At 42.9% G+C, this 15389-nt stretch overlaps 1 protein-coding gene across 1 annotated transcript; it reads left to right on the top strand.

The window, feature by feature from the left end:
• The first annotated feature begins 5033 nt into the window (after window positions 1-5033).
• On the top strand, window positions 5034-5561 carry LOC116083360 (histone H2B subacrosomal variant-like). The gene has a single exon (XM_031360136.1). The coding sequence runs from the start codon at window positions 5134-5136 to the stop codon at window positions 5542-5544; it is 411 nt and encodes a 136-aa protein (XP_031215996.1). The 5' UTR covers window positions 5034-5133; the 3' UTR covers window positions 5545-5561.
• The last annotated feature ends 9828 nt before the right edge of the window (window positions 5562-15389 follow it).

The raw sequence follows: 15389 nt of genomic DNA, 5'->3' as shown, positions 1-15389 counted from the left end.
AGGAGAACTGAGCTGCTCCCTGAGTACAGAGAAACCTGTTTAGACCAAGATCAGTGCTCGGTCATTGTCATATTCCCTCAGAGCTCATTCTCCTCCAACCTGAGCCAATCCTTGCCAATTCTTCTTACATAGATAATTCCTTCCTCTTGTTTCCTCTCCGCCCACTCAAGCTATTACTATCCCACGCTTGGGCCTCCAGGCAGCAAAGCTGCTGGGCTCTCTGATCTCATTTTCCAGAATGTTGACATTGACTCAAACATCCCCTTGCGTCAATGAATTACATAATCAAGATCAAATGTGCAGTGGTCCTCAGGTGCCCGTAAAATAATTTTAAAGCCTTAGACTACACATTCAGACATTTTCCAAATCAAGGCACTGTGCCTTCCTTATTTGGATCCTCTGGCCTGGAATCCCCTCCCTGTACTTACTTGAATATAGTTTCTGATTTCGTCTTGTGATCCCATGCCTCCATGTAGCTGCTCATTCTTTCCCTTCTTCCTCCCTTTTGGGGCCAACTGAGGAAAGACAGTGTAGAACAGGCCGTTGGAAGTTCCTGCCTCCATGTCTGACAGGCCTCCATTTATTTTCTAGTGTCAGATTTCTAAAGCATAAGACCTTGGGTAACTTATTTTAATCCACATGCTTAGCTAGACACTCTTTTTGTTGTTTTGTTTGTTCGGGTGGTTTGGTTTGGGGTTTTGGGTTTTTGGGACAGTTTCTCTGTGAAGCCCTGGCTATCCTAGAACTCACTCCGTAGAACAGGCTAGCCTCAAACTCACAGAGATCTGCCTGCCTCTGCCTCCGAAGTAATGGGATTAAAGGTGTGAGCCATTAGTGCCCCCCCCCCACTGCCCTGCCCCCAGCTTTGCTAGGACACTCAATATAGTAATAGAAAAAAGATGCCTTTTGCATTACATTTTACTCCCATTTACAATAAATTTATTGATGGGGGAGCAGGTTACCTACTTCTTAGTCAGTGTTTTATTATAAAGTGTGAACCAGATTCAAAATATTAAAATTTTCTCGGATTTTTCATCTCAATCTTTTTCTGTTCTGTGTGAAATTACATCCGACTCACAAGGACCTGCATCCAGGACTGACAGCCTTGTGCCCAGTGCCAAAGCTAATTCCTTTATGATGCTCTTAGTCTGCACAAAGATAATCTAATTTTTTGAGCACCCTCAGGTCATCTAAGAACAGTGACCCAGCTTTCAGATTAGCCAAAGCAGGACATAGGCAATTCCCAGACGGGGGCTGAATGCTCTGACCTTGTAGAGTTAGGTAAAACAGTTGTGGGGATTCAGGGAATGAGAGCAGAGAAAGATACTGACACTGACCATAGTCAGAAAGTGCTAGTCAACCAGGAATGAGGAGGGTGTTGATTCCCTCTCAACCACAGAAATGTCAAACAGGAAAGAGTAAAACTGGTCCCCACAGCATGGAGGGCACTGCCCAATCCTGCCCTTTTCTGTTCTCGATTTCTTCTTTGCCAAAGTCGGGAAGAATGGTTTGTATATTTTCATCTGCAAGGCTTGGAAAGGTACTTACATCAAACTCTGCCTCTCTCCATGTCCCAGACCCCAGAATCTCTGGATTGAAACATGTGTGTTCCTCTTCCATACAGTGCTCCCGAGGAAGTCGTGCCTGTCAGACTGAGTTTCCTGCTCTAAGTTGATGTTGCATCTGTTACCATTGTATTTTTGTGAATTTATCTCTCGTCTTACGATGACCTTTCAGTCATCATAAGATTCTGTAACTTAAGCAGCACTTTAATCACAAGTGGATGGTAGAGTGCAATCCATCCTCAGACAGGAATAGCATAATGCAGCATGAAGCAAGAGTTTGGGGAAAAAGTGATCCTGGACTTTGGACTCAGAGCCAAAGGGTCTGAAACAGCTTTGGAGACTCTGGGGCCTCTAGGATGCGGGTCATCAGTCCGGTCAGTATGTTGTGTGTCTTGCTAACAGACACCATACTTCTTCTAAGACCTGGAGAATGGGACGGAAAAGAAGCAAGGAGAGGTGAAAGTTTTCATATTCTCAGGGTATGAGAGATCAAAATTATCAGAATTGCTGCATTGCCCTCGTTACTAACACAGTGGCAGCTCCTGAAGGTTGTTGTGATGAAAGATATTTCTCCCTTCCTCCAGCCTGTTTGAGGGAGGAAGCACGGACAGGCAAAAGACAAACTCATAGTTCACACATCTACAGTTTAAGTGACTTACTAAATGGTTAAAGAGAATTTAGGTTAGTCCCTGTGGTGGTTTGAATATGGTTGATCCGCTATCAGGAGGTGTGGCCTTGAAGGTGTGGCCTTGGAGGTGTGGCCTTGTTGGAGGAAGTACATCACTGTGGGGGCGGGATTTGAGTTCCTATGCTCAAGCTCTGCTGTGTGGATAAGAGTCTACTCCTAGCTACCTGCAGAAGAGTCTCCTCCTGACTGCCTTCAGATCAAGAGGTAAACTCTCAGCTTCTCCAGCACCATGTCTGCCTGCAAGAAGCCATGTTCCATCCTTGATGGTAATAGACTGAACCTCTGAAACTGTAAGCCGGCTTCAATGAAATGTTTTCCTTTATAAGAGTTGCCTTCCAGGACAGCCAGGGCTACACAGAGAAAACCTATCTCGAAAAACCAAAACCAAAAAAAAACAAAAAGAGTTGCCTTCGTCATGGTGTCTCTTCACAGCAATGAAATCTTATCCAAGACAGCCTCAAATTAGCCATGAAATTTATGATTGTTTTCCTTGGGTTTTTTTTTTTTTTTTGAACACTCTGGTATCTTACCTTAAAGCCTTTAGCTTTTTTATTTTAGTCACTGTAATATATTGCAGCCTTCCTTCTCCCTACCCAGAGACCAACAGAGAAAGTCAAAGGAGCCAGAGAGATGGAGATCAAAATGACACCTTTCTTACTGACCAGTTCTGCAAAGAGCAGCCTTTAGGCATGGAACAAATGCTTCCTTACATAGCACAGAATTAAACAGAATGACTTACTGGTCCACTAAAGGAATATCACAGCGATCCCTTTCTAAGGGTGAGCTGCCCATAGTCAGAGAACCCAGAAGAGTGTGACAGCCTGGCTACTTTCCCTCCCCTCCCCAGTCATGTAAGGCATTTGTCTCAGGAGAAAATGACAGGGGAAAAGAGGCCACGAGTGTTACTATAGTGGAAACTATAACTCAGATTGATGGGGAAAGGGAGATGAATGCTCTCTGCCTGGTAGTTATTCTGAGTAGCAGCAAATAAAGCTGTTCTATAATTAAGCAAACTGAGTGATTACATCTAGAGGAGTCTGTAAGCAAAATTAGCGAAAGCCAACTAAAGATCCATCACCCGAAAGCAGAGAGGAAACAGTGGCTTCTGTCTTAGTGGGAGGAAGAATGGCTGAGACAGTGAGCAGCATGGTGTTCACAAGGCCTGCCATCTTCAGGAATTAGAGCCAGAGGCTGGAAAGATGGATCCGCAGTTTAGAGCTCTGGTTGCTCTTCCAGAGGACATTTGTTTGATTTCCAGCACCTATGTGACAGCTCACAGCCCTCTGTGACTCCAGTTCAGGTGATCCAATATCCTCTTCTGGCTTCCTCTGGCACCAAGAGCATGCATATGGTGCACAGACATACATACCAGCAGACACACACACACACACACACATATATTTTTTTTTTATTTTTAAAAAAGAAATTAGAGCCAATTTAAAGTTATCTGCCATCATACCATCTTCCTTCCTTCTATATTTAAGTAGAAGAGACAGAGGAGAAAGAATTTTCTGGTGTTGCTCTCTCTGCCTTCCTGGTGCAGAAACTCATTTCGAAGGACATTTAATGGGACTATTAATAGCAGTGGCCATCATGAATAATTGAAATGGTCATGAGTTATTGTCTTAGTTACTTCTTTTTTATTTTACTCAAGGGTAGATTTGATTAAGAAAACATATGAGGATTTCTTAAATGAATACCAACATGAAACATAGCAAGAGTGACCCCACAAAGTGTCTTCGGGCTAATGACAGAACTACAATACCAAGCAACAGCAAGCCATGTCACTAAGCCTATAAAATATACAAGAATGATGTTATCATTGTAGAAGGTTAATGAACACAGTTCATATCATAATCTAAACAATAAGAGATGGAGTTTTGAATTCTTCAGGTGTACACACTTGCTCCTAAGGAACCAACATCATGAAAATGAAATGGTCCATTCTTTTTAGGGGGAGGATTGGGAACACGGTCTCCCACTACCTCAAACTATGCAGTCAAGATTTCCCCACTTGGGGTCAGCACGTGTGAAGTACAGTGGGGAAGCTTTACCCTGCTAAGAGTGACTTGCTGTTCTGCCTGCTAAGTATTATTAGGCTTCATCATCTAAGTAAAGGTCTCAAATAGGTTGTTTCTATTTTGGTTTTGTTATGTTTATTTCTGTGTGTGAGACAGAGAAAGAGAAAAAGAGGTGTGTGTGTGTGTGTGTGTGTGTGTGTGTGTATGAGAGAGAAAGAGAGAGAGAGAGAGAGAGAGAGAAAGAGAGAGAAAGAGAGATAGGAGAGAGAGAGAGAGAGAGAGAGAGCCTGTGTGTCGTGGCACATGTGTGGGAGTCAGGACAACTTGTGGAAGTTGGTTCTCTCCTTCTACTATGGGATTAAACTTAGATTGTTAGATTTGGTGACCAGCACCTTTACCCAATGGTTATTAAATGAGTTTATGCATGTTTGTGTAAGTAATGACCTACACACACACAAAAAGCTAACATTTGTTTTGTTTTGTTTTTCTATTGTTATACCAACCTCCTACTTTAACAAGCTTTTGTTCAGTTCTGATTAAATTGTATAGGAAGATTGCAAATTATTATGAGATAAAAAGCAGAGAGCCTGAACACTTCCCTTTTCAGCTTGAGGCTGACCTCAGTCCTTGCACTGCCCTCCCACTCTGAGGAAAACCTGAAGGGAGCCAGCCACTTTGTCCTCAGCAACAGGTAGAAGGCACTGTTGCTATGTGTCTGTGACATATGAAAGTAAGTACCAATCAGAGAGAAGCTCTGGCAACATGACTGTGACACGTCACAATAAGTAGGACGGCCAACCCCCATCCTCTGGCCCTTCCCCTCTTCATTCCTAAAGGACAAGGAGAAACAACATCTACAATGGCCAAGCCCACCTTCAAAAGACACCACAACACCAAAAGACATCGAAGACCATTTTATAGAAAGCACTCGCGTTGCTCTAGCATCAATTTTGGCCATGGAAATTACTCCCTTTACATAAGCAGGGTCCTGAAGGAAGTTGTCCCCCAGAGAGGCATATCATCTCAATCTGTGGACATCATGAACATCCTGATCAACGACATCTTCGAACGCATTGCTACGGAAGCCTGCCAGCAGATGTTCCTCAGAAAGCGCTGTACCCTCACCTCAGAAGACATCCAGAGGGCGGTGTATCTGCTGTTGCCGAAGAAGCTGGCTAAGCTTGCTGTGACTTTTGGAACTAAAGCAGTCCACAGATTCATCCATTCCAAAGCTCCACATTCAAGCCTAATTGGAACTTGGAGAAAGTAAACCAAACTGCCGATCACCTTGGTTATAGTCACTTACTCTTTATTGTGTTCTATTTTACATATATGGGATGTTTTGCCTCGTACCTGAGAAGACAGAAGAGGACATTGGGTCCCCTGGAACTGGAGTTTCAGGTAGTTGGAGTCTACATATGGATGTTGGGACACTAACCCAGACCCTCTGGAAGAGCAGCCACTGCTCTTAACAGCTGAACCATCCCTCCAACCCCCATTCTTCCATGCACTTCCACCCAATTTATTAAGTTTAGATTTTTTTTTTTTTTTTTGGTTTTTGAGATAGAGTCTCACTGTGTAGTCCTGGCCTAAAATTTGCTGTGTAGACCAGTGCCAACATGCTCGGTCATTTTATTAAGTATAAGATCTTTATAAAGGTAATGAAGCTTTCTTCCAATTCCATCTCCCTACCTGCTATCCTGAGCCCACTCCCGACCCCCCACCTCCATTCCTTGGATTGCCTTTGTCCTTTTGCTGTCCATGTATCCCTAAGCCGGCAGTTCCATTTTGCTTGTATTGCAAGCATAGGTTCATATCACTTGTGTTTCTCTGTCTACACTGTTACTTAGGTTCCTACCTGCAGATGAATGTAGCTCTAGGTCACTTACACCCCTGCTCTATCTAGGACGCCACATTGTCACCATTTGTCATATGCCCTTTCCTGAGAGAGGTCTAGAGTTACTCTGTTTTTCACTAGTAGAGCTGCCATAGTAGAGTGGCCACAGTCGCAGAAACTACGCAGCAGCTGATCACACCCTACACATATTAATTTATTTAACCCCACAAAACTCTGTAAGGATTAGATATCCCCAGACCATGGAGGATAAAAAGAGGCATTGAGAACCAATCATTTGCTTGAGGTCACCCTGGTGAGTGGGTGTGGCAGGGCTGGGTTTGAGCGGTCAGTGGTCAATGTGGTCAGTGGCCAATCACACTTGTGATGGTGGGCCCCTGAGATCACAGTGCAGCTGTTGGTTCCTAGTCATACTATTTTTACGGTACTCTTTTCTGTTTAGATGAACAAGCACTTACTTACCTTAGTGTTACAATGGCCTCCAGGGCTCAACACAGTAGTGTCCTGTACAGGTCTGCAGCCTGGGTGCAGGAAGCCATATCATCTAATTGTGCAAGCATGGTGTGTTATGTTTGTATAACAACACAAAGGGAGGGAGGGGGTGGCATGGGAGGAGCTGCAGAGGGGAGACTGGGAAGGGGGACAACATTTAAAATGTAAACAAATGAAACAACCAATAAAATAAATAAAAGAGCCACCTGACAACTAAATCACTTCACAGCACATTGCCCAAAAGACTAGACTTCCCATCTAGGAGAGAAGTTGACCAAACACAGGCTTGTATAACAATGCATGCTTTGTGAGTTTAGGCTAGGGGGCTCTCAAAGCTTGACACCTTAGGTCAGTTCACAGAAAAAAAAATGAATAGTTGATGTTTCAAATCACTGGAATAAGGAGATCAAATGCAAATGTCATTCCATAATTCAGGCAATGGTTTAATTATGGGAAATTTCCTTTCTAGATTGAGGTCTGAACTTTGGGTAAAGAGGGTTTCACCTTCCCTTTGCACTGGGCATGTGTTTTAAAGCACAATATAGTAAAATAATAGAATTTCACAATAAGATCAATATTCTTGGGAAAAAAATCCTTGAAATACAACCTTTTTCAGGCCCAATTATAAAAATGCATATGTGTGAAAAAATACCTACTTTTGGACTATTTAAACATTTTTTTGTAAAATATATTAAGTACATACAAGGTCTCACAATGTGACTCAGTGGCTGCTGAACAACAAATGCCACCAACCATCTCTACAACCTTGCACCTCCCTGAACCTGTGCCACTGTCTTAGTTAGGGTTTTCATTGCTGTGACGAGACACCATGACCATGGCAACTCTTAAAAGGACAACATTTAATTGGGGGCTGGCTTACAGGTTCAGAGGTTTAGATCATTATCATCAAGGCAGAAAGCATGGCAGCTTCCAGGCAGGCATGGTTCTAGAGGAGCTGAGAGTTCTGCATCTTCTTCTGAAGGCAAACTGGAGAAGACTGGCTTGCAGACAGTTCAGAGGAAGGTGTCTCAAAGCCCATACCCACAGTGGCACACCTACGGGAACAAAGACTCACCTCCTAATAGTGCCACTCCCTGGGACACGCATATTCAAACCACCACAACCATTAAACAGTAACTCCTCATTCTCTCTTCTCCTGGATCCCAACAACCCAATCCATCTTTGTCCCTAGGCTTCTGACTCCTCTCAGACTGCCTGTAAGTGAAGCCGTGCATTATTTCACTTTTGGGACTGCCATATCACTGTGTAATACCTTCTTATGCATCTATGCTGAGAATATCAGGATTTCCTTCTTTTTAAGATGAGATAAAAGTCCTTCATATGCATCTAACAGTCTTTATTCATTTACTGATGGATGATTACATTTCCTTTGTCTTTCAGCTACTGTAAATGGTAGTGCTATGGACATGATATACAAATAGCTACCAATGGCTCTGCTCCTAGAGCATTAGAGTATATTCTTAAAAGTGAAACTAGGAGGGGCTGGAAAAATGGCTTAGCAGTTGGCAGCACTCCTCTAGAGGACCTGGGTTCAATTCCCAGTACCTACATGTCTGCTCACAGTTGTCTGTAACTCTAGTTCCAGGAGATATGCATATGCATGCAGGCAAAATGCTCATACATAAAGTAAATAATAAAATCTTTTTCAAAAAGTGAAACATGAGGTGGGGATGAAGAAGAGATGGCTCAGCAAGCAGATCACGTCACTTGCTGTCAAGCCTGACTGCTTAAGGTGAATCCCTAGGTCCCACAATCCCTGACAATTAACAGGGTGAGGTCACGGGTCTCTTATAGCCCTTCCACCCACGGCTGCCCTATGTGACATAAGAAAAATAAAATTTAACTTATTTATGCCAGTATCATTTTGAATTATTATCATTCAGACTCTAACTTAATTCAAATACAGACATCCAGAACATCACTGACTACCACACAATGTAGTTAGCCTCAAGATTATTACAGACTTATTAAATAAAAACATATTAACCTAGAAATGGAGGCTGGTGGCTTGTGGATTGCCAGATGATGTTCTGGCAAAATGAAATCTCATGCCACTTAGCAGCCCTTTCCTCAGAGATACACAATGCAGATGGCAAGAGCCTGCCTGTTATTAGTCTGTTGGGCATATGATGTGATTATGAAAGATTACTGAAAGCACAAAGATATTAAAAGACTCAATGAAGATAAGAACAATTTTCTACCAAGTCAGCAACATGAACAAATTTGGATTTTGTAATTGTTTGAAACTAGTAGTACACACCATAAGACATGTCACACACCAACAAGCAAAAATCATGTGGATTTTTTTAAGGCAAATTATATATTTGTTTCTTTATTCACCTATTTAATTATGCTGGGGAACAAATACAAAGCCTTGTACATTCTCTTTTTAATGTATTTATTTATTCATTTTACATCCCACTATCAGGCTCCCCTCTTCTCCCAGTCCTCCCCTCTCAAAGCTCCTTCCCCTCTGTTCCCTTCTCCCCTTCTCTGAAAAGCAGAAGCCCACCCCCCCATCCACACACACACCAGTCACTGAAGGACTAGGTCCATCCTCTCTCACAGAGGCATGGGAGCTGATTTTAAAGTAAAACTCACCCCACAACAAAACTGTGGTAAAGTAGAACCAAGCCAGTGGTGACAGATACAGAAAAAGTGAAGAGAAGACTCTGAAAGATATTAGGAGACAAAAATTGTTGCAGCTACAGCGATATGCTCAGATCAACTGCCAACTAGACATTCCCTGGGGCTCTGGCCCAGAAAACTTAACGACTGGATCCAACTCATTAGGCAGTGTATACTTAGCACTACCGTGTAAAATAGCTGCACCGTATGCAACCAACAGTTTTACATGGTGACGTATGAGGGTGATCCCAAGAGTGCTTGGAGTGCAGAGAACTGGCAAAAGTCGATCGACCTCATGTGGACCACTCGCACTTGTTGAAGGCTTAGGCGAGGACAGCTTGGATTTTTAATACTTGAGATCATTTCTTGTCAGAGCCGGCTATGCTGCATATCAGATGTTGACAGATGGTCTTACTTCTGACAACTGATTGCTTCAGAAGACATTTGGCAGTATGGGGGAAACTAGCAGGCTATGTCAGTTGCCTTCAAGATCAGGCTTCCAGAAAACAAGTCCAATTGTTAACAGGAGAGCAGCCACTGTTTGGTTTGTTGTTGCCTTTGGGAAACATGGAGGATTCCTAGACGAGGAGAAACACTTGCTCTGAGATAGAGCAAGTGAGAGCTCACCAGATAGTAGTTCATCCAAGAAGCCTCTTTCTCCTGGAATGATGGCCTTCGTTGTAGTGATGACATTTGGGAGGTGGAGGCAGATGGAGCAGGACTGTGAGCTTCAGGCCAGCCTGGGCTATTCCAGTTAGGATCAAAAAGAAAAACAACCAAAAGTTCTTCAAAACTAAAGAATTCTTTCAAATCATTTAACAGCTGATGAAATTCATAGAAAATCATGAAAGATATAGGATACATGAACAGCATCATCAACAATATTCTATTCAACAGCAGCAAACTACATATTTCCTCATGTATCCATGGTGCATTCACACAAGTTAGACCAAATCTTAATCCATAAAACACCAACTGTGTGTATTTGTATTTATCTGAGTTTGTGTGTGTGTATGTGTGTCTGTGTCTGTGTATGTGTATGTGTCTCTGTGTGTGTCTGTGTGTGTGTGTGTGTCTGTGTCTGTGTGTCTGTGTGTGTGTGTCTGTGTGTGTGTATGTCTGTGTGTCTGTCTGCGTGTGTCTGTGTATGTGTGTGTCTGTGTGTCTGTGTATGTGTTTATCTGTGTGTGTGTCTCTGTGTGTGTGTGTGTCTGTGTGTGTGCATCTGTGTATGTGTATGTCTGTGTGTATATACATGTGTGGGAAGTCCATATGTGGAGGCCAAGAGGCAACAAAACTGCCAAAACTAAAAAAAGTAAAGAGAAAAAGAGCTGGGAGAAATTAAAATAATATACAAGAATTGTGGGGAAACTAAACAAACAAAGGAAAAAACCCAAGTTTATGTATAATGACAATATGAGAGAGAAAGAGAAATGCCATGTATTAATTAGATGTAATAGACAAAAACCTACAAATAGATATGTACAGCATGTTCATTCATAACTGTCAACATTTGGAAGCAACACACATGGTTTTTGGCCAATGGATGGATGAACTATGTGGTCCACCCAGAAAAACAGTATGATTCATCACCAGAGAGAGATGAGTTACTAAGAGGTAGAAAGACCTGGAAGATACATAAATAAACACGATTAAGTACAACAAGCCAATCAAAAGGCTACAGGTTGCATGACTCCTATGACATGATCCACAGAGAAAGTAAAACTATGAAGAGTGACTGAAGGTCAGTGGTGTCAGGACCTCATGGAGATGGAAAAATGAGTAAGCAGGTCCTGGAGGCCTGTTCGGGTGGTGAAGCGTCTCTGTGTAATACCACAATAGTGGGAATGTGGCATACATCACAGGACCTAAGTCACCAAAAGTAAAACTACGTGAACTATGCAGATCAGGTGATGATGATCTGTCAGTGGAGGCTCATCAAGTTGATGATGGTGGAGGGTACCTGTGTGTGAAGGTGGGGTGTACAGGAAGAGTCCCTGTGCCTTTTGCTCAGTCTTGCTAAAACTAGATGATGATGATGATGATGATGATGATGATGATGATGATGATGATGATGATGATGATGTCTGTTAGATTCTACTACACCCATCGATAGTATCTTGCTCAGTCATCATCAGGAAAGTGCCTCCTTGAAATAAATGGGAACTAATACAGAGACAACTGAACAATGGGCAGAGAGAGAGAGACCATGGAACATTCAGTACTAAATATAAAGTCTTCATAAAACCCCTCTCCTTGGGGCTCGGGGAACTCTGTGGGAGAGAAGACAGACAGACTGTAAGAGCCAGTGGGGATGGAGGACAACAGGAAAACAGTGTCTTCCAGACACAACAGGACTGACATTCAGGTGAACTCACAGTGGCCATGGAAGCAGGCAAAAGGCTGCACAGGCCCAAGCCAGATGGTGTTGTAGCACTGAGAGGAGAAAGTGGACAGGTGCTGCAAGCCATCTGTAGCTGTCAGCCACTCACAATGGAGTCTCACTAGGTACACAAACTACACTAGAGAGCAGGGACTCGTGTCCTCAGTGGATGGCCAACACAAAACAAGCTCAATGGTAGTTTTGAAGGTTTTTTGGTTTTTGTTTTGTTTTGTTTTTTATCTCATGGTTATTTGGACTCTTTTTTTTTTTTTTAAATCTTACTGGTCTTTTGCCTGTATACTATGGTTTCCGATTTTTGCATTTTTATGTTGCTACATAGCCCAACTGACCTAAAACTTCAGATCTCCCCCCACTTGATCTCGCTGGGTGCTAGAAGTGTGTACTATGTCCAGCTTTAAAGACCTTTTGTTTTTATATGTGGTTTGTATTTTTGTTGGTGAGGGTCATAGTAGAGTGTTTGTTCTGGTGATTGGGAGACTATGTTTATTCTAGCATTTGTAGTGGTTTGAATGAGAATGATCCTCAAAGGCCCAAATGTTTGAATACTTGCTCCCCAGTTGGTAAAACTATTTGGGAAGGATCAGGGGGTGTGGCTTTGTTGGAGGAAGTGTGTTACTGGGGGAGGGCTTTGAGGATCCAAAAGACTTGCCATTCCCAGTTTTCTCTCTCTGCCTCCCACTTAAGGATCAAGATGTGAGCTCTCAGCTCTTCCTTCCAGTATGCCTCTTTGATCTGCAGTCAGATTCTAACCCTCTGAAACCATAAGCCCAATTAAACACTTCCTTTTATAAGTTGCTTTGGTCATGTGCTTTATGACAGTAAATTAAAAGTGACCAAGACAGTATTTAACATTGCTTTATGCACTCTCTTCTGGAAGACAGATGGAGAGAGTCCATTTCCTAAGCAATCACTCTGTGTCTCCTTTGGAGGCTTATTTTTTCTGGGATTATGGCTTTAGACTGAAGTATGCCTCAAATATTGCTTCTACATGGGGATCTTGGGTGGGCAGCTATCAAAGCTGGAAATGGAGTGTTCTCAAGGCAAAAGTTTCTATGGGCTAAGCACTGGTGTTGCTCAGGACCTTAGCAGTGAAGAACGTGGGGCTACACAAAGGACCACTGGCCTATATGCATGGCAGCTGTCCTGGCCCAGCTTCTCTGGCTCCTGGTGAATGTCTGGTGAAGACTGTGGACTTCTCATGATGGGGACAATACACATGGAGAGAACAGAGGCTGTGGAACCATTAGGTGACACTGGTCCAAAAGAGGGCTGCAGGGCAGAGTCGAGAGGTGATTGTTCCTAATGCCCTGGATTGTGAGCATGGGGGACCCAGTGCCCTTTTGTGGAATCATGGAAATGTCTGTTGAAACCTTGCCAGAAAGTTGGGTCATAGTAACCCTGAGTTACTAAGGTTTTATGTGAAAAGAACAGAAGGTCTCAACCCATCACCGTAAGCTTCCCAAAGGGCCTCTCTAGGCCTTATTTGTAATTACTTACTGTAAAAGTCCCTCTAGCAGAGAACACGGAAAAGTCACTGGACAACATCCCTGCAGATCCATGTTGACCACAAAACTTGAGAATGTCAATAAACAAAATAACGTTTTGTCTCAGCTGGATACATGTGCATTTGGATGATTCCACAGTTAAAAGGCTTGTAAGAAAAACAGCCAGTACTATTTACAGGGTAGCTAGCCAGAAAATGGCTCTCTAATGAGTCTTATCTCCTACTCCACAAGTCTGCACTCACAGTCCACTATTGTGGTACATCAGGGTTGGTCTGAATACCGCATATAAAGCATCAGAAATGATAATGTGGCTTTCAAGTCTATATCCTCAACAAACATCACTTGAATCACTCTGAAGAAACCACATACCATTACTAGCAAAGCAGTCCGATGGAAAATTCCAGATGGGAAAGAACTGACACCCTCTGACAGCCAACACCAACTGTGAGTCAAGGTAAGTAAGCCACGTTGGGGAGTGAGTCTTCCCAACCCAGTCAAGGCTGCTAAGGACTTTGGCCCTGACCAACACCTTACCTATAAACTCATGAAAGAGCCTGGAAAAGAACTACCCAGTTAAGATGCTCCTGAAGTGAAGACCTCCAGAAACCTCATAAAATGAGTTAGTCCTCATTTAAAGAAATGGGGGGCTCTGTCTCCAAGCATTCAGGAGACAGAGGCAAGAGCCATGTGAGTTCAAATCCAGCCTGGTCTACATAGTTACAGGACACCCAGGGCTACACAGAGAAACCCTATCTCAAAAAACAAAACAAAACAAAACAAAATTATAACAGTTTTTACTTACTCTATGTGTGTGTATTCTTGTGTGTGTGTGTGTGTGTGTGTGTGTGTGTATGTGTATGTGTGTGTTTGTGTGTATGTGTGTGTGTATATGTGTGTGTGTGTATGTGTGTGTATTGTACACATGTCAGGACCAGGGTTTGTGTATGAAAACCAGTAGCAATTTACAGAGTTAATTCTCTTTGGGCGTGGGGTTGTCAGCAAGTGCAGTTCCCACAGAGCCACCTCCCTGGCCAAAATCAGCATTTTTGTTGTGAGCTTTGAGACAAGTTGTTAGGCCATAGTGTGGAGATCTTTTACTCTGCTTAAATCCACATGAGAAAAACAAAACAATCCTTCTAAAATAGAGAGAGCTTGCCCCGCAAGCAGCTGTCTCCCTTGGTCGGGCAGTTACTTTGCATTTTTAGTCACATTGTTATCCTCACCTAAAAATAATCATTCTGAGAAATATTAATGTCTCAATCAAAAAGATCCACCAACAAAGCACCATACAGCTAGCTAGTTAGGCTGTTTGGACAGCTAGATTATAATCAGGCAAATAATTGGCCCAGACAGTATCTGAGAGTAAACAATGTCATTACAGTCCCCTACCTCCGAATGAGCTGGAGGGGAAATTACAGTGATTTGGTTCTAGGAACACAGAGTGCTGATGTACCACTATGATTGTTAAGGAAACATTGAATGGTGTATTTTCTAAAGGAAATGCCTACAGCAAAGAAACATGTTGAAAATATGCTATTGAAATCCCAGGGGAAATGCTAACCTCCACGTAAAGTGAAGTGCTGAAAACAAAACAAACAAACCAAACCTCTGAGGTCCAGCTGCAACGTGACAAACCAACCAAAGTGACTTTGGACAATAGGATAAGGAGAGATCACTTCTCTGGGCTGGTGCCCTGAGCAGACCTTGGGTGCAAACTCTGCAACCAGTCCCAAAACACCCAGAGCAAGCTCCACTCCCGGGTGCTCTAAGAAGCCCAGGGTCACAGGATCCCAGAATCACAGGATCACAGAGATAGCTTGACTCTGAGGAGTTCTAACACAACTAGGATCACAGGAAGGACAGGCTCCAGTCAGATTTAGCAAGGGCAGGTAGCACTAGAGATAATCAGGTGGCGAGGGGGGGGCGGCGGACATAAGAAAATAAACACCACAAACCAAGGTTACCTGGCATCATCAGAAACCAATACTCCCACCATAGCAAGTCCTAGACACACCACACCAGAAAAGCAAGATTCAGATCTAAAATCACTTCTCATGATGATGATACAGGACTTTAAGAAAGACATAAATAGAACTCTCAAAGAAATGCAGGAGAACACAGGTAAACAGCTATAAGTGCTCCAAGAGGAAACACAAAAATCCCTTAAAGAACTACAGGAAAACACAAGCAAACAGGTGAAGGAAATGAAC

The sequence above is a fragment of the Mastomys coucha genome, unplaced genomic scaffold (assembly GCF_008632895.1).
Source record: "Mastomys coucha isolate ucsf_1 unplaced genomic scaffold, UCSF_Mcou_1 pScaffold8, whole genome shotgun sequence".
NCBI lineage: Eukaryota > Metazoa > Chordata > Mammalia > Rodentia > Muridae > Mastomys > Mastomys coucha.
This window is presented reverse-complemented; position numbering and strand designations above follow the sequence as displayed.